The sequence below is a fragment of the Orycteropus afer genome, unplaced genomic scaffold (genome assembly GCF_000298275.1).
Source record: "Orycteropus afer afer isolate SDZICR_OR568_19922 unplaced genomic scaffold, OryAfe1.0 scaffold00050, whole genome shotgun sequence".
NCBI lineage: Eukaryota > Metazoa > Chordata > Mammalia > Tubulidentata > Orycteropodidae > Orycteropus > Orycteropus afer.
Window position 1 is genome coordinate 11,590,730 of NW_006921637.1, and position 24,511 is coordinate 11,615,240.

Here is a 24,511-nt window from a genome sequence, read left to right on the forward strand (position 1 = left end):
CGTTGCTTCCTGGGATTCGTAGTCCTAGTGCCGGAAGTGGCTGGAGGCTCACAGAGCTGGGCCTACAATTCCCAGAAGGCAACTCGAGCTCCCTACTCCCTACCTTCCCACGGCCCACCTGCCCCACTGCGGCTTGCAGGCTGGAGGCCGGATTGCGGGGAGAGGGGCACCCGCACATGCGCTTTGAGGGAAGATGGCACCTGCCGGCTGCTGCTGCTGCTGCTGGGGCGGCGCTGTGCCTGCCACGGGCGCTGCCCGGCGCCTCCTGCTGCTGCTGCTGTTGTTGGGGGCCCTGCCCGCCGAGTTGCACCCCGGGGCTCTGGCCACCGAGTACTACTCGCCGCTGTCCCTGCTCAAGCAGGAGCTACAGCACCGGCAGCAGCAGGAGACCCCGGCGGGAGGCGGAGGCTGCAACCCGCAATCTGGGGACTGGGGGGACCAGTACTCGGCCGAGTGCGGCGGTGAGTGGGCGGCGGCGGGTGGGAGTCCGGGCGGCCCAGGCCGGGATTAAAGGAAGGACCAGGGGTCTGGTGTGCGGGACCGCCCGCGGCTGTGGCGTGTCCTCCTGTAGGAGGCGGCGAGCCGGGAGCGGTTCCAGCGGCTCTCTTGCGCGCTCTCTACCCACGCCTCTGCGCTCCCTTTTTCCGCAGCCGCCTGTCGAGGACTGCAATGAATGGAGAAGGGAGCTGACAGTGTGCTCCCTGTAGTTCAGGGCGATCTCTCTGAAGTATGCGGCAGCTGTTGAAAGGGTGGGAATGGCCAGTGCCCCAGCCCAGGAGTAGCCTCTGTGTCCGCCGCCGGCCCAGACCGGGGTGCTCTGGGAACTAGCTTGCGACGGGCAAGACCTGGGTCGGTGCCCGCAGGGGAGATACCTGGCCATCATAAGCCTGAAAATCGGGGTTCTTGATCTCCTGGATTAATGTCTTACGTTAAACACACACTCTGAAAACTTGATCTGTGAAAGAGAGACGGTAACAAAAGGGCAAGCCCATTTTATCTGCTCATTGACATCTCGCTTCCAGTTAAGATTGACTTGCGATCTGTCAGGTGTGTCTCCCAGAGGAAGAACACAGCGCTGCAGGCCTTTAGACTGCCTGTGTCGGAAGCCTGTAATTCTTCCTTAGGGTAGGATGGATTCACTTGCGTGTAATAAACAATTAGAGATGCTGCAGGGGCAAAACACACGTGTACATTTTTACATTTTGAAGTTCTATAAGGATCTTTTCACCCTTCAGTCTGCACCCACCCTCCACCCCCACTCCCCACTCCCCACCTCTGTTTGAGTTACTTTAAGCTTTGAGCTTTTAAAATGTCTGGGTCTCCCACTTACTAAACCTGGTTTGTGACTTTTATAGCCTGACAGCCATGGTATTTCACATTGCGTACCTGGAGAATTCCCATGATAGAATTTAGCAAGGCCAATGACTTTATTCATTGCAAATTCCTTTTGACCACAACATAAAAGGGTGACTATACACGTGGCCAGGAGCTCTGGTAGCATAGTGGCTAAGACACTTACCTGCTAACCAGACGACTGGCGGTTCAAACCCACCAGCCACTCCTCGGAAGGAAGGTTGGGCAATCCTACTTCCGTAGTGATACTGCCTCGGAAACCCAAGGAGGGGTCGCTATGAGTCGGGGCCGACTCGACGGCACATAACAACAACAACAACAATACACGTGGCCTGGGAGCTCTGGTAGCATAGTACCTAAGGCACTTGACTGCTAACCAGAAGGCTGGCAGTTCAAACCCATCAGCCACTCCTTGGAAGGAAGATGGGGCAATCTACTTCCGTAATGATACTGCCTCGGAAACCCAAGGAGGGGTCGCTATGAGTCGGTTCTGACTCGGTGGCACATAACAACAACAACAACAACATACACGTGACCCTCATAAGATTGAATACAAAGGAATCAAATCGACTGTATCTGGGGAAAAAGATGATGGAGAAGCTCAAAGCTCAACATCATAAATCAGAAAAAGGCCAGGGACCAACTCTGGAACAGATCATAAATTGCTCTTGTGCAAGTTCAAGTTAAGGCTGAGGAACATTAAAACAAATCCATGAAAGCCAAAGTACAACCTTGAATATATTCCACCTGAATTTAGAGATCATCTCAAGAATAGATTTCACACAGTGAAGACTAATAACCAAACACCAGATGAGTTCTGGAATGACACCAAGGACATCATTCATGAAGAAAGCAAAAGGTTATTAAAAAGTGAAAAAAAAAAAAAGACCAAAATGGGTGTCAGAAGAGACTCTAATCTTGCTCTGAAATGTAGATTAACTAAAGCAAATGGAAGAAATAATGAAGTAAAAAAGCTGAGCAGAAGTTTTCAAAGAGTGGCTTGTGAAAACAGAGTAAAGTATTACAATGAAATATGTAAAGACCTGGAGTTAGAAAACCAAAAGGGAAAAACATGTTCAGCATTTCTTAAGCTGAAAGAACTGAAAAAAAATAAAATAAATAAATAAAAATTCAAGCCTCTAGTTGCAACATTGAAGGATTCTATGGGTAAAAAATTGAATGATTTTCATCTTCAAAGGAAGATGGAAGGAATACACAGTCACTGTACCATAAAGAATTGGTCAATGTTTAGCCATTTCAGGATGCAGCATATGATTAAGAACTGATAGTACTGAAGGAAGTAGTCCAAGCTGCACTGCAGGTATTGCTGAAGAACAATTCTGATTCCATCAAATTTCCAAGACATTTAGAAGACAGTTACCTTGCCAACAAACTGGAAGAGATCCATATATGTGCCCATTCCAAAGAAAACTGATCCAACAGAATGCAGAAATTATTGAACAATATAACACACAAGTAAAATTTTGCTGAAGATAATTCAAAAATAGTTGTAGCAGTACATCAACAGGGAGCTTCCAGAAATTCAAGCTGGATTCAGAAAAGAGTGTACAATGAGGGATATCATTGCTGATGTCAGATGGATCTTGACTGAAAGCAGAGAATATCAGAAAGATATTGGTTGGGCAATGTTTTATTGACTATGGAGAGGCTTTCTATGTGGATCATAAAATTATAGATTACATTTTGAAGAGTAGGAATTCAAAAACACTTGATTGTGCTTACAAAGAACAAGGGGATAGTACATGGTTATAATCAGGAAAGGTATGTGTGAGAGTTGCATCCTTCCATCATACTTAATCAGTCTGTATGCTGAGCGAATAATCCAAGAAGCTGGCCTGTAGGAAGAACACAGCACCAGAATTGGAGGAAGACTCATTAACAACCTGTGATAAGCACACGATACGACCTTCCTTGCTGAAAATGAAGAGGACTTGAAGCACTTACTCAAGAATATCAAAGACTACAGCCTTTAGTCTGGATTATACCTCAAGACAAAGAAAACTAAAATCCTCACAACTGCACCAATAAGCAACATCATGATAAAGAGAAAAAATATTGCACTTCTCAGGGATTTCATTTTACTTGGATCCACAGTCAACACATGTGGAAGTAGAACTTCCAGACTAAGACAGACTAGGAAGAAAGGCCTGGCCGTCTATTTCAGAAAATTAGCTAATGGAAACCCTATGTATCACAACAGACCTATGTATCACACTATAGTGCAGGAAGACCGAGCCCCACTCAAAATACACAGTGGCTACAACAGTGGACTCGAACATACCTGTGATCGTGAAGATGGTGTAGGATTAGGTAATATTTTATTCTATTGTATGTAAGGTCACCATGAGTTGGAGCCAACTTGACAGCCCCTAACAACAACAACATAACTTACAAGGTGTTTTCTTCCTCATAAAGAAAGGTGCTATGAGAAAAATAAATAGTTGACATATATATGTACTAGGCTAAAGCATTTGACTGCTAACCAGAAGGCTCTTGGTTTAATCCTACCAGCCACTCTGCAGAAGGAAGACTGGGCAATCTACTACTGTAAAGATTTACCTCCTTGGAAACCCAAAGGGTGTTGCTATGAGTCAGAATCAACTTGAGGGCAGTGAGTTTGGTTTTCTGGTTCATGTGTACCAGGTGCTGTTCTAAGTGCTTTCTATTGATTAGCTGAGTTAATCTTCATAACAACAGTAACTACCTCATTGAGTTATGTCCTTTTCTCAAATGAGGAAACTGAGACACAGTGAGATGTCTCACTTTGTTGAGATCATGCAGCCATAAAGGGAGAAACCCAGGTAGTCAGACTCCAAACAAAGGCTTTTCTCTTAACTACTAGGTTTGAGTATAGTATTCACTAGCATACGGTACATATTCAGTAAATCTTCCCTTCTTCTTCTTAGAAGACCTTGATTCTAGGCAGTGGAAGATACAAATCAGTTGACATTATGATGTAATCTAGGTATTTCATTTCTTCCTATTTCAGTAGGGTGTATGGTAGCTTAAATGTGATTCTTAAATGAATCCTCATTTGAGCTATGTTTTACACTTTTTCCCTAGATAATGATAGACATCATATTTTTATAAACTAGGCCATTCTTCATCCCCTCAAGTACAGAGACTGTTATCTAATATTTGCCAGATCAAAGGATGAACACTGTATATAAGGCTTTAAGTGTAGTTTATTTAGACCATTCCTTGGAGAAGGATATCATGCTTTGTAAAGTGGAGAGTCAGTGAAAGACGGGAAGGCCCTCAACAAAATGGATTGACACAGTGACTGCAACGATGGTCTCAGGTATAGCAAGGATTGTGGGGCTGGCACAGGACCAGGCAGTGTTTTGTTCTGTTGTATGTAGGATCGCTATGAGTTGGAGCTGACTCGATGGCACCTAGCAACATTTTCTTTTCATCTCCCCTGAGTAATAGTTATTGTTTTTTAAGCTGCAAGTAGCTGCCAACAGGTGCTAAATCCTACTGGAAGTGGTTTTTTTTTTTTTTTTTTTTTTTAATTACCTAGACCAGCTTGTTTGCTGCTACACTGTCATCGGTCCCTGTAAGTAAATGCCTGGAGTCAGCTGCTGATGATGTTTGGGACTCTGGCGGTTTCCTTTCACTCTGCTAGCTGCAGGATGTGACAAAGGGCAGCCTCTGTTGTGGAGGTTCCCGAAATACCTGTTGTTTCTTCCTCCCTGGACAATTATGTAGAAGCTGAATCCTATGAAACCCACTCCTGTCCCTCTTTGCCTCAAGAAGAACAGATCTCAGTGTTTACAACTAACCATAACATATCTTGAGGGACAACTTATGTTCTGTATTCTGAACCCCATTATGATCAACATTACCAAACCAAACTAAACCCACTGCCATTGAGTCAGATCCAACTCATAGCGACCCCTCCTTGGGTTTCCAAGGTGGTATCATTACGGAAGTAGATTGCCTTAGGGTCTAGATAAATGCTAGGATCCAGAACTAATGAATTCTTCAGAATCAAACAGACCTGAATAAAAGGTTTGGGGCAGGGGTGTGTGTGTGTGAAAAAGACCTGACCTCAAAAACCAAACCAAACTCACTGTTATTGAATCAATTCGACTCATAGTGACCCCTCCTTGGGTCTCCGAGGCAGTATCCCTATGGAAACAGATTGCTCAATTTTCCTTCCAAGGAGTGGCTGGTGGGTTTGAACCACCAGCCTTCTGGTTAGTAGTCAAATGTCTTAGGCACTATGCCACCAGAGCTCAGCCACCATTAATCAAGTCATCATCACTGCTTTTTCATCCAGCCACAAGCCTGCCTTTATGAAGATAAGGCTTACCGGGGTAAGAAAAGAGCATAGCAGAACAAGCACTTTTCCAAAAACCTTCCCACAGCTTTCAGATTCAAATGGCTGGGTCTAAATCTGAATATCTTTCAGTGAGTTGTATGTATATTCACTTCAGACAACCCTCCAATGATTGTAGAGCCAAAGATAACCATTAGTGGGAGCCCCATGAATAGAGCCCATGGTTAAAGGCGGGGGCAAAGGCAGTCTGAGCAGTGTTAACCAACAGCATAAATGGAATCCCAGGTCCAAGGAATAGCCTAGCCCCATCCTGACCCAGCTGCCAAGGGAATAAACAGGGATGATCCCTTGCTGCCAGATTATTTGCATACCTAGGCTGCCATATGTCTGTCTAAGCTTTTGGAATACATTCCCTTACATGTTCCTTAGTCTCTCTTCAACCTTTTCTCCTCCAGCACATTTTTACATTTATTTATAAAGCATGTGTAACAACACACTTCTGATCTCTCTCTGTTTTTCTGTGGAGAAAATAATCTTACTTGTTCTTTTTAAAATATGGACATTATATTGGACTTAGTTTCAGAATAAAAGTAAAATTTCCTTCCTTGTTTCCTGTGCCCTATTTTTGTTTGGAATATGGGAGGAAATATTGAACAAAAGTATCTTCCCAACTCTTTCCTTCAGATTTCTAGTTATATTATGGTAAACATTATCTGCATTCTCGTTTCATCCTCTTGACGCTGACCCACTGCCGTTGAGTCGATTATGACTCAGCATCCCCCATAGGGTTTCCAAGGCTGTAAATCTTTACAGAAGCAGACTGCTTCATCTTTCTCCAGTGGACCTGCTGATTGGTTTGAACTGCAGACCTTTTAGTTAGCAGCCAAATGCTTTGTGTCTGTACCACCAGAGCTCTTTTTTTGACTCTGAAGTAGATAGTTTTTATCCCATTTTACCTAAGGCTGAGCCATTTTACTTAAGGGGAAACTGAGGCAAGATGAAATTATGCAAGGTTTTATAGTGAGGAGTAGTGTGTAATCTATAATAAGGATTTGAACCTGGCCTCCTGACCATTTGTCAGGGTTTTCTTAGTAGTAGTTGTATATTAGGAGCTCTGGTAGCATAGTGCCTAAGGCACTTGACTGCTAACCAGAAGGCTGTAGGTTCAAACCCACCAGCCACTCCTTGGAAGGAAGGTTGGGCAATCCTACTTCCGTAGTGATACTGCCTCAGAAACCGAAGGAGGGGTCACTATGAGTCGGGGCCGACTTGACGGCAAATGACAACAACAGTTGTATATTAGCGTAATTTCTTACTACTAATAATAAGATCCTACACCCTTATGATTTGTTGAAAGCTATATATTTTTTAAATTTTATTGTGATTTGGGTGAAAGTTTACAGAACAAATTCATCTTGCATACAGCAGTTCCCATACACTTTGTCTCATGACATTGACTGTAATTTCCCACAATGCAACAGCTCTCCTCCCACTTCCTCCCCATAGCCACCTCTTCCCTGTGTCCTTCCCTCCCATGTACTCCTGCCCCCCGGTGCTGTCTTCCTGTGCTTACACATTCCTTCTATTCTCTGATGATTGATCTCTCCAAGGGATGTATCTGCCTAATGTAAATGTTCAGCTCATATGCCTATTTTTGTTTGGCTGGAAGCCGCAGGAGTGGGTTCAGTTCCAGATCTGAAGGGCACCTAGGGGCCATAGTCTCAGGGGTTCCACCAGGCTCTATCAGAACAGCAAACCTGGTCCCCCCCTTTTTTTTAAAAAAATAATTTTGAGTTTTGTTCCACATTGTTCTCCCACTCTATCCAGGGTCTTCTACATAGATCCCCCTCCAAGTGGTTGACATTGGTAGCCATGAAAGCTATATTCTTGAGTAACTTCTAGAATTTTGTATTTGACATATATACAAAGATGCTTCACTTTGTCTAGTATTTGGAATTATAGAGCTAGAATGGTGGATCTGTTCTTTTATTGAAGAACTATTTTTATGCCTACTAGATGCTGGTCAGTGTTCTAGACATTAGAGATACAGCAAAACAGCCATTATTCCTCATGGGGCTCTTATTCTGGTGGGAACAACATAGAATATGATATGTCTGGTGCTAAAAGCTTTGAGGAGTAAAGCAGAGCAAGACGATAAGTAATATGGGGCAACTGTGAGAAACTATTGTCAGGGCAGGCCTCTGGTGAGGTGACATTTGAACTGAGACCTGAATAGAGTGTGATTGGAGAGAACTTGAGATTCTTATTTGGTCAGTTAAAGTGTAGGTAAGCTGTAATTTGTCCACTGGTTTAAGAAGGCAGGTTTTCTCCTCTGCTCTTTTTGCTAAAGCTAAACTACTTCTAATTAAAATGTGATCGTTATCTTGAATAAAGTATATCTTATATGTTCTTTAGGGAGCTCTGGTGGCATAGTGCCTAAGGTATTTGACTGCTAACCAGAAGGCTGGCAGTTCAAACCTACTAGCCACTCCTCAGAAGAAAGGTTGGGCAATCTACTTCCGTGGTGATACTGCCTCAGAAACCCAAGGAGAGGTCACTATGAGTTGGATCCAACTTGAGGACAGTGAGTTTGGTTTGGTTTTTATATATTCTTCATAGTCTAAGATATATTTTAATGGTTCAAACATGCATTTCTAGCAATTACTTCAAAAATACTTTTGTTTTCTCTTGTTGTTGTTGTAGCGACCCCTTCTTGAGTTTCTGAGGCAATATCACTATGGAAGTAGATTGCCCACCCTTCCTTCGGAGGAGTGGCTGGTAGGTTTGAACCACCAGCCTTCTGGTTAGCAGTCAAGTGCCTTAGACATTCTGCTTCCAGAGCTCCCTAATAATGATAAGATAGCAAGTTTTATTTGAATTTTCTTGTACCTCCTTCTCTAGACATTTTTTTTTCTACTCCTAAGTAATGTTGTCTTGTTCTTGATGGATTTACAGTAATTTTCAAGTAGCTGCCTCCATCTAATTGTTCGCACTATGTTTAATACTGTCTTATTGACTAATTTACAATTAAAGAAATTTTCTTTGGTTTATTGAAATTAATGATCCCAGAACTGAGTTTATTTTGTTTTCTTTCAACTCTTTGTGGACAAGAGAGCATTTAGTTGCTAACTACCAGAAAAATGAGGAAGTGTCTATAAACGTATCCCTGTGTTTTTCACAAGGTCATTAAGAGTTAAAGACTTAAAAAATTGTTAGCATATATCTTAACTAAGAAATCATTTCAAAACATGGAGAAGGATGTTTCATTGCTTATAGTTTTAAACCATTACTATGCTTTAGAAATAGGAAATCAATAGAGGGAGACTTTTATAATGAGAGCTATTTCCTTTTGTGCTCTGGCTATAAGGAAGTTAAGAATGAGTCATATGCTCATTCATAGCAACAGTGTAATTTTTTTTTAGAACTTTTTATTGTGATTTCAGTTAAAGTTTACAGAGCAGGTTGGTTTTCCATTCAACAATTCATTCACATTTTGTTTTGTGACATCGGTTGCAATACCCACAATGTAACAGCGCTCTTTCCATTTCCTCCCTGTGTTTACCATTTCCACTCATCCTGGGTAAATGCTGCTCTTTTGATCCCTATGGTTCATTGTGGTAAGGAGTATGTACCTCCCTGTTGTCATTGATATCATGTTGCTTTGGTTAGGTGCTGTTGAGTCGGCTCAGACTCATGGCGACCCTGTGTACAACAGAACAAAACATTATTACTCAGTTCTGTGCCATCCTCACAGACCTTGATATACTTGAACCAATCATTGTAGCCACTGTGTCAGTCCATTTCGTTGAGGGTCTCCCCCCCTCCCCCACTAACCCTCAACTTTACCAGCATGATATCCTTCTCCAGGGAGAACATGATCAAAGTTGACATCTGGCCATTCTCGTGTCCAAAGAGTATTCCAGCTATAATCTTTCAGGACGTATTTGTTTATTTTTCTGGTGGTCCATAATATTTTCAGTATTCTTTGCCAGCACCACAATTCAAAGACATCAACTCTTCTTCAGTCTTCCTTAGTCATTGCCTGTGGATCCAAGCAAAATAAAATCAGTGACAACTTTAGTCTTTTCTCCATTTATCTTCCATTGCTTAATGGTTCAGTTGTGAGTATTTTCATTTTCATTATGCTGAGATGTAATCCCTACTGAAGACTATCGTCTTTGATCTTCATCAGCAAGTATTTACTTCATCAGTAAGTCCTCTTTACTTTCAGAAAGTAAGGTTGTGTCATCTGCATATCACAGGTTGTTGAAATCTCAAATCCTGAAATCCTGATGCTGCGTTCTTTATAGTCCAGCTTCTTAGATTATTTGCTCAGCATACAGATCAAATAAGTGTGTTAGAAGGATATATCCCTGATATACACCCATCCTGATTTTAAACCATGCAGTATCTCCTTGTTCTGTTCAAATGACAGCCTCTTGGTCTATGTACATGTTCCTCATAAGCACAATTAAGTGTTCTTGAATTCCCATTCTTCACATGTTATTCATAATTTGTTATCCACACAGTCACATGTCATTGTATAGTCAATAAAGCACAGGTAGACATCTTTTTGGTATTCTTTGCTTTCAGCTAAGGTCCATCTGACATCAGCAGTGATATCCCTCATTCCACATCCTCTTTTGAATCCAGCTTGCATTTCTGGAAGTTCCCTGTCAATGTACTGCTCCACAACTGTTTTTGAATTATCTTGAGCAAGATTTTACTTGTTTGTGATATTAATGATATTGTTTGTTTATTTCCACATTCAAAGCAAGGATCAGCTTGCTTTGAAATGAGCACAAATATCAATCTCTTTTAATCAGTTGGGCAGGTAGCTGTCTTCCAAATTTCTTGCAATAAACAAGTAAGCACCTTGAAACATTTCAATGGGTTTTCTTTCAATTCCTAGAGCCTTGTTTTTCACCTATTCAGTGCAGCTTGAATTTCTTCCTTCAGTACCGTTGGTTCTTGATCAGATGCCACCTCTTGAAATAGTTGAACATCCACCAGTTCTTTTTTGTGTAGTGACTCTGTGTATTCCTTCCATCTTCTTTTGATGTTTTCTGTATCGTTCAATGTTTTGTCCATAGAATCCGTCAGTATTGCAACTTGAGGCTTGAATTTTTTTCGGTTCTTTTATTTCAACATTTCTTCCATTCACTTTAGCTACTCTATGTTCAAGAACAAGTTTCAGAATCTCCTCTGACATCCATGTTGTTTTTTCTTCCTTCCTTGTTTTTTTAATGACTGTTTGTGTTCCTCCAGTATAATGTCCTTGATATCATCCTACAACTCATCTGGTCTTCAGTCACTGGTGTTCAGTGTGTCAAATCTGTTCTTCAGATGGTCTCTAAATTCAGGTGGGATATAATCACGGCACCTAACAACAACAACAACATAATCACAGTTGTATTTTGGCTCTTGTGGACTTACTTTAATTTTCTTCAGCTTCAATTGAATTTGCATATGTGCAATTAATGGTCTATTCCACAGTTAGCTCCTGGCCTTGTTTTGACTGATGGTATTGAGCTTTTCCATCACCTCTTTCCACAGATGTAATCGTTTTGATTTCTGCATATTCCATCTGGTGATGTGCACATGTATAGCCACTGTTGATGTTGTTGAAAAAAGGTATTTGCAATTAGTAAAGTCATTGCTCTTCCAAAATTCTATCACATGAACTCCAGTGTCATTTCTATCACCAAGGCCATATTTTTCAACTACTGATGATTCTTCTTTTTTCCAATTTTACATTTGTTGTTGTTGTTGTTGTTTGCCGTCGAGTCGGCCCCGACTCATAGCGACCCCTCCTTGGGTTTTTGAGGCAGTATCACTATGGAAGTAGGATTGCCCAACCTTCCTTCCGAGGAGTGGCTGGAATTTTACATTACAATCACTAATAATTATCAATACATCTTGATTTCATGTTTGATCAATTTCAGACTGCAGAAGTTGGTAGAAATCTTCAATTTCTTAGTCTTTGGCTTTAGTATATTTGGTGCATAAATTTGAATAATAGTAGTATTACCTGGTCTTCCTTGTAGGCATATGGATATCATCCTATTACTGACAGCATTGTACTTCAGGATGAATCTTGAAATGTTCTTTTTGATGATGAATGCAATGCCATTCCTCTTCAATTTGTCATTCCTGGCATAGTAGATCATAGTAGATTGTCTGATTCAAAATGGCTAATATCAGTCCATTTAGGCTTAATAATGCTTAGGATATCAATCTTTATCTGTTCCATTTCATTTTTGACAATTTCCAATTTTCCCGGATTCATCCTTCATACATTCCATGTTCTGATTATTAATGAATGTTTGTAGCTGTTTCATCCCATTTTGAGACATGCCCCATTAGCAAATGAAGGTCCTGAAAGCTTTACTCCATCCATATCACTAAAGTCCGCTCTACTCTGAGATGGCAGCTCTTCCCCACTTGAATTTTGAGTGCTTTCCAACCTGAGGGGCTCATCTTTGGAACTGTATCAGATAGTGTTTCATAGCTATTCATAAAGTTTTCCAGTAATATATCAGACAGTGTTTCATTGCTATTCATAACGTTTTCAGTGGGCAGTTTTTTCAGAAGTTGATGGCCCTGTCCTTCTTCCTAGTCTGTCTTTGTCTGGAAACTGTGCTGAAATCTGGCCACCATGGGTGAGCCTGCTGGGATTTGACATATTGCTGCCATATCCTCCAGCCTTACAGTAACACACAAGCTACCGCAATATGATTAATTGACAGGTGCATGGTAGATTCACAGTTGACAAGACAATAGTCAGACCTATAATGTGTATGTTCACATTATAGGCCTGTCTATTGTTTGGTTGAAAGTTGAGCCGTGAGGGTGAGTTTCAGGCCATAGTCTTGCAGGTTCCCCCAGAGTCTTACCAGACCAGTAAGCGTGGTCTTTTATATTATCTGGAGTTTTGTTCCACATTTTTCTCCCACTCTGTCTGGGACTCTTTCAGAGTGATAGCCAGGCACCATCTAGTTCTTCTGGTCTCAGGGTTGTGGAGGCTGGGGTTCATGTTGTCCATTAGTCCTTTGGACCAGTTGTTTTCTTGTGTCTTGGGTTTTCTTGATCCTTCTTTGCTGGAGATGGGGAGAAACCAATAGTTGTACCTTAGATGGCCACTCCCAAGCTTTTAAGATCCCAGTCACTACTCACCAAAGTAGGATGTAGAACATTGTGTTTGTGGACTGTGTTAAGCCAGTTAACCTTGGTATCCCCTGGTAATTTAGTGTATATGCTTTATCTTTTTTACCTTGGTTCCAGTTCTCTGTGTTTGCTATCATATATAGTTTTGTGGCAGATTTCTTCAGATCTTTTCATTTGGCACATATTAGTGAATTTGCCAATGTGAAGTAGCTGGCTAACTTGAGTAGAAAGACTGGGCATGGAGTGGTTGGAGATTTGTATATTATTCTCTAGCCAAGTCCTGGCCACCGTGGCCAGTTGGGTAGTGGCCAGTTTACTAACTGAATTCAACATTCTGTAACATGAGCCCTATGGAGATGGTTGTTGTTGGTTGTGGTTGAGTTGGTTCTGACTCATGGAGACTTAGTGTATAAAAGAACAAAATGTTGCCTGGTTCAGGGCCATCTTCATGATTATTGGTTATGTTTGAGCCCATTGTTTTGACTATTGGAGATGATGGCCTGTGGTTTTGGAGGACTCATTAGCTTTTCCATACGTATCTATTGTCATGCACAGTTATGGTTGCATTTTTAAAGGTTTGTAACTGCTAGACATATGCATCGTTGGGTGATAAGAATTATTATTTTTTTTTCCACATCTGGCTGAGGTCAGGAGTTACGTGTCCTGAGTTTAGAACATGGAACACGACTACATTGCCCAGACCGAACACTTTCTATATAAAAACTTTTAAAGAAATCCCACGTGCACAATGTAGATATGACTTGGCTTCACTGCACTTTTTAAGTGCCTAACCAGCTGGCTGGCTTTTGTAACTTTTCATAATGTATTATTTTAAAGAGGTCAGTTTCGTTGGACTTATATTGCAAATAGAATAAATAAAAAATTTATTGAAGTAGCAGAATTTTAATACTTTGCACTTTGAGTGAATGCTTTCTAACATTTTCCTTCTGTTATCTGTTTTATATTTACTTTTTATTGAAATACAACATATATGTAGAAAATGCATATATCTTAAATATACAGCTCAGTGAATTTTCACAAACTGAACAACTTGGGTAACCAGATAGAACCTGAATCAAGAACTGAGACCCTAGTTTGCATTTGAAATTTTTTTTTCCCCCCTGAATTTACATCTAATTTAAAGTACAGGACAGTGGTTTGGATTTTTATTGTGCGTATGCTGGCATTTCTCATGTGGAAGCTTAGGAATCCCATATCAAATGCTCCATCCTTTGTTTGAGACCTCTCTTATATGCAAAGACCAGTAGGCTTTTCTTGCTGCCTTTTCCTGCCTGTGTTTGGGATGTTCTAAGTGACTTGATGTTCCCTTGTCATTGCCTAGAGATACTTCCATTTCCCCAGTGGATTCAATATTTGATGGTGTGTGGGGGTTTGTGAGAAACACTAGCTCTTAACAGTACTTGGGGTTTGAGCACCAGTGCATCTTCTGACTAGTTTGTGGCAGCAGGTCAAGTGAACAGCCTTTGCAAATGAGTCTGGCTGCCTACTCTTGGTGCCACAGCACTCTCCACCCTGTTCTGTTCTTAGATTATCCCATATAATTGGCTTTTGTGCCTCTTTTTCCATCCTGTGCAGCTGAACAACTCCTTTTCTTTGTTTTACACTTTCTTTATGTTTGCTGATGCTGTTATGCGCATTAATACAGCTTTGATCATAATACATGCAAGCTATGTTCTGTCTCCTTAAGATGACTTTTGCATATCTTTGGTCAAACAGATTAATTATATGTTGACTTTATAATTTACCTCTCAGTGGACATTCTCTGTTTCCAAGTCGTCTTGTGATAATTTACACATCTCAGGTACCAATAAATAATACTTTATTAGAATAAAAGAAGCCTATAAATTCTTCAGAGGAGAAAGAACTTTTCTTGTTATTATATTTGAAAGAAATTTATTAGTTGGGACCATATATAGGGACCTTTGAGCAACATAACATACAATATCCTCAATAATGGGCATCTTACAAATGCAGAAATTGATAAAAGCAACAATTTTCCATGTTGATGCCATGTAGTAACCACTAGGGCTTAAAACCAGTTCCTTCTGGTTTGACAACCCCCCTTGCTGATGATTTGCATTTCCACCCAGATATACTGAATCAGAAGCTGTATTTTAACAAGATCTCAGCAAGGGGTCGAACCAGAGTGAACTGGTTCAAAGCTCTGGTAACTTCTTGGCTTCCAGGTAGTTCCTCCAGCCACAATGATTCTATCTTCTCTCCCCAGGTCACCCTACATTTAGGACTAGAATTGTAAATAAATATCTGGACTTACAACTCTAGCCCATCTGTGAGAAAACCCAGTCATCTGATTCTCAGTAACTCGGCATACCTGATTTGTTGTAACTAGAACAAGGCGGTCAAGTGACACGTGCAACCTGTTGTTGTTGTTGTTATATGCCTAGCAACTGTTGAATTCCTTGTGAAAACTTTTCCTTCTGTGATTGGCCCAGGGTTTGCTGTTTGCAAACTTTCGATTGGTTTTTACTTAGAGACCTGAATTTGTGATAAATGCATGCTACTTCTTCCTCTTCCTCATCCAAATTGATGGTCATCTTATCAAGTGAAGAAGAAGAAGCAATCAGAAGAGAACTTCCACCCTCCCTACCATCATAGTTCTCAACCTGCCAGCAGCTGTACTGATACTTTCGTCTCTGGCCTGTTAGGTGAATGAGTACTTGGTGCTTCTGCTGTGTGTAAACCTTCCATGTGTGCACTGGATCTCATTCCCTTTTGTCTTCCATCAGCGTACAAATGGTTGTTATAGCTCCCATCTTGAAAAAAGAAGCAACAAAAACACAACCACATATGCTACCAGCCACAACTCCATTTCTCTGCTTCCTTTTTTTTTAAAATTTATTTTTTATTTTTTTCTTTTAAGAGCTTGTTTTACATTCAACGTACGTGTACATTTAGTTTCACTCCCCATTTACCATGTCCAACCCTAACCCAGTCTCTTCCACTCCCTACCCTGTAACCCTCCCCCTGTGCCCCTCATATTTATGCACTCCTGTTTGTCCTGCATTTCCTCAATCTGAATGTTGGTCCTCTGGTGGTCTATCGCTCCAAAGGATGTATTACCATAGAGTATGTGAGTGCGTCATGCTGGGTTGAGTGGTCTGCGTGTATATCTTGTTAACTATTGGGCTGAGAGCCAGCCCCTGGGGGTGTGTTATATTCCAGGCATAGAATGTATTCCAGGGCCATAGTATTGGGGGTCTCACCAGATTTCATCTGACCAGTAATTTTGGTCATTATTGAGTTTTTGGATTTTGTTCCATGTTTTCCCTCCCAGTCTATCCAGGATCTCCAGATTTGATCCTTTCCTGAGTGGTTGGCATTGGTAGCTGGGCACCATCTAGTTCTTCTGGTCTTGAGGGCCATCATATCCTATGGCTGATTGCTTCCAAATGCCCCCCCCCCCCTTTTTTAATTTTTTTGCTTTCTTCTCTGCTTCTGATGCTAGGAGACCGTTAGCTGCATCTTAGATGGCTGCTTGAAAACTTTTAAGACCCCAGTTGCTACTCACCAATGTAGGATGTGGAGCAACGCTTTTATGTATTTTGTTGTGCCAGTTGAGTCTGGTGTCCCCCAGTACTATGGTCCTGAGATGGTAGATCTATTGGATCTCTCTCCCATAGTGTCTGGTTGTCTGTGAGGGATTACTCTGTGTCTGTCTTCTATTGTTTCTGTAAGGACTGCAGGTATTTTGTATCACTGGTATCTGTGCAAGATTGTTGTTGTTGTTGTTGTTGTTAAGTGCCGTCGAGTCGTTTCCGACTCATAGCGACCCCATGCACAGCAGAATGAAACACTGCCTGATCCCGTGCCAGCCCCACAATCCCTGCTGTACTTGAGCCCATCATCACAGCCACCGTGTCAATGCATCTTGTTGAAGGCCTCCCCCTCTTTCGTCAACCCTCCATCCTACCAAGCATGACATCCTTCTCCAGGGAATGGTCCCTTCTTACAACATGACCAAAATAGGTGAGACGAAGTCTGGCCGTTCTTGCTTCCAAGGAGCATTCTGGCTGCGCTTCCTCCAGGACAGATCTGTTAGTTCTTTTAGCAGTCCATGGTACTTTTTGTGCAAGATTAGCCTCAGCTGAATCTATCCTTGGTCTGGAGTATACTCCTATTCACTGACCCCCGTCTGATCTTCTCAGGTATTTATGTGTTTATCTGTAGCCTGGTGTTTGGCAATACAGTATTGTGGACACATTGGTTGGTATTAGCATCTGTTGTCTAACTCTTCTGTGCATAATTCAGTGTCATCCCATTTCCTAATGATATCATGGTGGTCACAGATCCTTCCCATATATAATTCCTCCTACCCACGTCAGTGTGTGGGCCCCAACTAGCCCGAAATTAATCTCTCCCCTTCCCGCCCCATCCCGGTAACCTACTAAGTGAGTTCCCTTTCCTAAGCAAACGCTTCTTTGTCTTTTTACAGTAATGGGCTAATACAGTACTTGTCTTTCTGCGACTGACTTATTTCACTCAACATAATGTCCTCCAGGTTCATCCATGTTGTGAGACGATTTGCGTATCCATCATTGTTCTTTAGTGTAGCATAGTATTCCATTGTGTACATGTACCATAATTTGGTTATCCACTCATCCATCGATGGGTGTTTAGGTTGTTTCCATCTCTTTGCTGTAGGGAATTGTGCTATGATGAACATAGGTGTACGTATGTCTATTCGTGTGCTATCTCTCACCTCTTTAGGATATATTCCTAGTAATGGAATTGCTGGGTCAAATGGAACTTCTATTTTCAGTTTTTTAAGGAAACACCATACCGTTTGCCACAATGGTTGTACCATTTTACAGTCCTACCAGCAGTGCACAAGATTTCCAATCTCTCTGCAATTTCGCCAGCATTTGTTATTTTCTGACCTGTTGAACTTTGCTATTATTGCTGGGGTGAGATGATATCTCATTTTTGTTTTGATTTGCATCTCTCTAATGATTAATGAGGGAGCTCTGGTAGCATAGTGGCTAAGGCACTTGACTGCTAACCAGAAGGCTGGCGGTTCAAACCCACCAGCCACTCCTCGGAAGGAAGATGGGGCAATCTACTTCCGTAGTGATACTGCCTTGGAAACCCAAGGAGGGGTCGCTATGAGTCGGGTCTGACTCGACGGCACATAACAACAACAACAACAACGATTAATGATTGTGAGCAATTTTTCATGTGTTTGCAGGCTGCCTGTATATCTTCTTTGGTGAAGTGTCTGTTCAAGTCTTTTGCCCATTTGTCAATTGGGTTATTTGTCTTTTTGTTGTTGAGGTGTTGAAGTTTTCTATAGATTTTGGTGATAAGTCCTTTATCAGATATGTCATAGGCAAATATTTTCTCCCAATCTGTAGGTTCTCTTTTTACCCTTTTGAGGAAGACTTTGGATGTGCATAAGAATTTAAGTTTTAAAAGTCTCAGTCATCTAGCTTCTCTTCTATCTCCTGCATATTCTGGGTTATGCTTAATAGTCTATGCTGTAAATTATGGCTCCCAGATTTGCCCCTATTTTGTCTTTGATGAATTTTATAGTTTTGGGTTTTACATTTAAGTCTTTGATCCAGATTGAGTTTGTTTTTGTGTATGTGGTGAGGTATGAGTCTTGTTTCATTTTTCTATGTATGGGAACCAGACAGGGATGCCCTCTATCACCACTTCTGTTTAACATTGTATTAGAAGTCCTGGCCAGGGCAATAAGGCAAGAAAGAGAAATAAAAGGCATACAAATTAGGCAAAGAAGAACTAAAACAACCTCTATTTGTGGATAATATGATCCTATACTTAGAAAACCCAAGGGACTCAAAAAAAAAAAAAACAAACTACTGGAACTAATAGAGAGGTTCAGCAAAGTGGCAGGATACGAGGTCAACATACAAAAATCAGTTGGATTCCTATACACCAACAAAGAGTTCCTGATAAAGAAATAAGGAAAACAATACCATTTACTATAGCTACTAAAAAGATAAAATATCTAGGAATAAACCTCACTAGAGACACAAAAGACCTGTACAGAAAAAACTGTAGAACACAGCTACAGGAAGAATCTACCTTGTTCATGGATAAGTGGACTAAATATTGTGAAAATGTCAATACTACCTAAAGCAATCTACACATTTAATGCAATCCCGATCCAGATTTCAACAAAAATTTTTAAGGACATGGAAAAACTAATTACTAATATCATATGGAAAGGAAAGAGACATTGGATAAGCAGAGCACTTCTCAAGAAGAAAAACAAAGTGGGAGGTCTCACACTCCCAGATCTTAAGAACTATGTACAGCCACAGTAGTCAAAACAGCATGGTGTTGGTATAATTATAGACAGACCAATGGAACAAAATTGAAAGCCCGGATATAGACCCATCCATCAATGGACAACTGCTCTTTGACATAGGTCCAAAACCCATTAAATGGGGAAGAGACAGCCTCTTTAACAAATGATGCTGGCCAAACTGGATATCTCTGCTTCCTTTTATAGTACAGTTCCTCAAAAGGGATGTCTATATGTACTGTCTCCATTTGTCCTGTTCTCTCTTCAGCTATTACAGTCAGCTTTTGTTTTCATCACTTCAACAAAACTTTTCTTAAGATCCGCTGTATGTGACGTACAAAAGGGGAAAGCAACTCTATGTCACTGTTGTGCCTAAACTGTTGATTACTAGGACACAGCATAAAATGATGGTGAGTTGTGATAAATGTACCATTTGCTTCATTGACATGGTATCCTAGAACACAGGATTTAGTGAGTCCTAACCATGCTGTTTGTTAGCTGTGAAACTGTGAACATAATCACAGTGTTGATTTTATTAACCCCATGTGTAAAATGGGCATTCTATATATATATATCTACCTCAGAGGATAGAGGGCCAAAAGAAATAATGTTTGTGAAAGTATTTTAAAAGAGCTCAGATATTGTGAAGACCATAATAACCTTAAGTAGTGAAAATAAATTAACAGATAAAATGGCAATTTCAGCCTCTTTCTCTCTCTCTCTATGCATTTAACAATCATTTACTGTGAACTGGATGTTATATTCTTCATTCCTTACAATAGCCCTATGAAGGCATGTGGAGGTGGTTATTCATGTTTTATAGATAAGGAAATTGAGGTTAAGAAATACTTAAATAATATGCCCAAAGTCAAATAGCCAGTTCAGCATCTGATCCAAGTCCATCTGACTCTAGTGCCTATGCTTTAACCAACGTAATTAACTAAATTGACATCAGGGAAAAAAAATTAAATTTAATCTGAGGTTTAATCTAAATTTCTTTGAAAGTCCTGGTAAAGTTCAGACAATTATTTATCAAGGCTAATCAAGAATAAGGAGCTCTGGTAGCATAGTGCCTAAGGTACTTGGCCGCTAACCAGAAGGCTGGCGGTTCAAACCCACCAACCACTCCTTGGAAGGAAGATTGGGCAATCTACTTCTATAGTGATATTGCCTCGGCAACCCAAGGAGGGGTCGCTATGAGTCAGGTCCGACTCGATGGCACATAACAACAATCAAGAATAATAGAGAAGGAACAAATATTTGACTTTAGGAATAAGGTAATATAATGAAATTTGAAAGTCATTATAATTACTGTGTATAGCTTTATGGCAAAGATGTAGAACATTTCAAAGAGATGGACAGTTCTTTGGAAAAAATGAAACTACCAAGTTGATGTACCCTGTCTCAAATAATGTGGCCCTACCTGGGCAGTTCCCTTCTCATTAAACTTAAGCTTCCTTGAGATTTTACCTACATTCCTAGCTTAATCATCAACCATGAGTTAATGATTACCAAATTTTAATGTCTGTAGCTTTTACCTCTTTCTGGAATTTCATAACTACATGCTAGATAGCTTCCAGTTTAACATTTTATAGGCTCAGGCCTTAAATCTAAAGTTATCTCTTTGGCTTTTTCCCTCTAAAACCATTTTTCCTCTTAAATGCCCTATTAATTAGTGATACTACTTCTTTCCTGGCTGTACAAATCAGAAACTGGTACCTTTTTCCTCTTTCCATACCTAGTTTTTGTCAAAGCCCCGTCCTTTGTAAAATTTATGTATCGATAGATGATGACCCTCCATTTCAATCTATTTTGAGGTTGCCACCTGGCCTCCCTACTCTGGTTTTGGACTCCTCTCTCCTCACACAACTGTCAAGGATCTCTCTTCTTGTTTATAACATTTGGTGACTTTTTCTTATTAAAGAAGAAAGGACATAAATAAACCAGATACTAAACTTGAAAAGCTAAAAGAGGAAATTTGGGTAATTGGAAGGACTAAATAGAGGAAAACCTGAATAAATGAATTAAAAATAGGGCAGCAGTAGAACTGATAAATAGATCAGAGGGTTGGTTCTTTAAAAATAGGATAGCCAGCAATGGAACTCAACTCCCATGGCTCAACTTTTAGCCAATCCATAGACAAGCCTATAAGATGAACAGTAATATCAGGAGGGTATGCACTCATTGGAACAACCAACTGTATGAGATCAGGAGGGCAGCATTTGCCCAGGGATAGATTTTGGAAGGATTGGGCACCAGGAGGAAGTGGGAAGAATGCTGTTACAGTGTGGGGATTGTAGTAAACGTCACAAAGCAGAATGTGTATGGACTGTTGAATGGAAAACCAATTTCACCCAAATCAAACACATACATCCACACAAATTATAATGAAACATAAAAAAATAAAATAATCAATTTGCAAGTTTGATTGTGTCATTTAAGTTAGAGTAAAAAAGAACTAGATTACAAACTCCATAAAAGGCAAGCACTGTGTCTCCTTGTCATCTTCTGTATCCTCAGTGCCTATCACAGGTCCTGGTATTTCATAGGTGTTCCGTAAGTATTTGCTAGATGAATTAATGAGTAAGTTAATAAATTCAGAGAATGAGTGTTCAGAGAGTACACAAAGAAAAGAACAGAATAGAATAGTTCTACATGATAAGGTTGACACACGAAGTGGAGAGCAGATGCAAATGTACGTTATGAATGAAGGGTATGCACACAGTGATGGAGGCCACTAGTAGTAAGAGACAACTCTATAGAAATCTCTGGTAATGAAGTTAAAAATCTGAAGCAAAAGATGTCCAGGGAGATAATGTAGAAGAAAAAGATGAGATTCTGGGATGTATTTTAAGAATATTTCTGTTACAAAACCAGTAAATTTTGCTTGTACACCCTAAACAAGGGGAAAACAGATGCTATTTCCAAGGAAATTCATACCATTTTAATGTAGTTGGTTTGGTTATAGTAAAGTAATTGAAGCCATAGTATTTTCATTAAATATTTATTTTGTACTTAGAATTAGATAAATGTTTAGTATTCAGTTAAATATATGAAGATGGGAGAGCAAATTTAACCTTTTACAGGCATAGTATACAACTCTAACAAACTATTTTTTCTATGACAAATCATACCAAATTAGCAAAAGATACCAATGTCAAAATATAATACATTGGGATAAAAAAAGAAAGCCATATGCGTAGTTATAAAAATCTCAAATAAAAGACTAGTAAACTGAAGCCAGCAAGCAGTTTAACGATTAATATGCCTTGATCAATTATAGTTTATTCTAGAATTGTCAATACAGTTCAACTAAAAAAAAATTGAATTAATCACTTAATAGATCAAAGGAGAAAACTCATATGATTATCTTAAAGAAGTTTTAAAAGACCTTAAATGAAGTTCAGCAGGCATTCCTGATTTTACATCTTTAGGTGAAACAGAATAGGAGGTTGTTTTACATGGTAAAATATATCATCCTCAAACCAGTAGCCAGCATCTTAGAGCAGCTGTGCACTGGATGCTAATAAAGGTTAAATAAAAAAGTTTTATTGTCAAAAGTTTATGAAACGCTGAGTTAGTAAATGGTGTATTAATGTCAGAAATAATGCCTGTTATCACTATTATCACCGAGCATTTTTTGGAAGTGTTATTCAGTACAAGATGCTAAATGAGTATAAACATTAAAAACAAAAAATCCGCTGCCATCAAGTCAATTCTATCTCATGGAACATGTTAGAACTTCCCCATAGAGTTTCCAAGGCTGTAAATCTTTACAGAAGCAGACTGCCTCATCTTTCTGCCATGGAGTGGGTGGTGGGTTCAAATTTCCGACCTTTTGATTAGCAGCCTTAACTACTATACCACCAGAGCGCTTAATATTAAAAGGACTTGTTAAAGTGACATGCAACTATGATACAGTTTCAACTAAATAGGGGCAGTAGTGGAGATGTTAAGTGTTCAAAATTATATGCAGATAAAATATTCAGCAATAGTTAGTTAAGACCTTATAATCCTCTTTCTCCCACTCTCCTGCCCTGCTGCTTTGGGCATGCCTGGTTTCCCTCTCCTCACCTGGATCTTTGTGGCTGACTGCACCTCTGTCCAGGTTCCTGGCTTTTAATCCCCTTTCTCCTGCTCTCCTGTCCTTCTGTTTTGGGCGTGCCTGAGTTCTCTCTCCTCACCTGGACCCTTGGAGCTGACTGCTCCTCTGTCTGGATTCCTGGGCCTCAGAGATGTGGCTAGATAAAACTGCACTTCCAGTTTTCTCCAAACAGTTTTGACCTATGCTTCCACCTCATGAATTCCAAGATAGTACTAAAATGAACCAGGACAGAGAAGTAGTCAGCCGCAGGAGTCCAGGTGAGGAGAGAGAACCCAGGCACACCCAAAGCAGCAGGACCAGAGAGCGGGAGAAAGGCAATTAAAAGCCAGGAACGCGGACAGAGGAGCAGTTAGCCACAGGGATCCAGGTGAGAGAGAACCCAGGCACACCCAGATCAGCAGGGCGGGATAGTGGGAGTAAGGGGATTAAAAGCCAGGGATCCAGACAGAGGAGCAGTCAGCCGCCGGGATCCAGGTGAGGAGAGGGACGTCCAAAGCAGCAGGATGGGAGAGTGGGAGAAAGGGGATTAAAAGGCCAGGAACCCGGACAGAGGAGGAGTCAGCTGCAGGGACCCAGGTAAGGATGGTATGAGAGGTTTCCAACAGGGAGACAAACCTGTCTGTCGATTTGTCCTACCCTGGTGATATGTTGATGTGAGTTTTGAGGCTGAGCCACTGGTGTTTCAAACCCAGCAGGATGCACATGGTGTACAGGTATCAGCTTACAGATTGAGACATACTAGGAGGAAGGAAGAGGCCATCCAATTCTCAAAGAATTGGCCAGGTAAAACCTTATGAATAGCAAAGAAACACTATTTGATAAATTACCACACAACTTTATGAATAGTCCAGTTAGGTTAGAAGGCTCTCAAAATAGGACTCGGAAAGAGCTGCATCATCTGAGTAAACCCAGCCTTACTCATAAGGATAAGGTAAAGCTTTTGAGACCTCCATTTGCTGATGTGGCACTACTTAAATTGAGGAGAAACAGCTGCAGACATCCATTAATCATCGGAACATGGAATGTACAAAGTATGAATATGGGAAAATTGGAAGTTGTCAAAAATGAAATGGAACACGTAAAGATTGATATCCTTGGCATTAGTGAGCTGAAATGGACTGGTTTTGGCCACTTTGAATCAGACAACCGTGTGATCTACTATGCTGGGAATGTCAGTTTGAAGAGGAATGGCGTGGCATTCATCATCACAAAGGATGTTTCAAGATCTGTCCTGAAGTACAATGTTGTCAGTGATAGGATAATATCCATA

The 24,511-nt window shown here is 40.6% G+C and overlaps 1 protein-coding gene across 1 annotated transcript in view; it reads left to right on the plus strand.

The window, feature by feature from the left end:
- Nucleotides 1–193: 193 nt before the first annotated feature.
- TTC13 (tetratricopeptide repeat domain 13) overlaps nucleotides 194–24,511 on the plus strand; it is a 139,231-nt gene continuing 114,913 nt past the window's right edge. Inside the window, exon 1 of the mRNA XM_007938492.2 lies at nucleotides 194–461. Within this exon, the coding sequence (XP_007936683.1) occupies nucleotides 194–461 (268 nt within the window). The remainder of the gene's footprint in view (nucleotides 462–24,511) is intronic.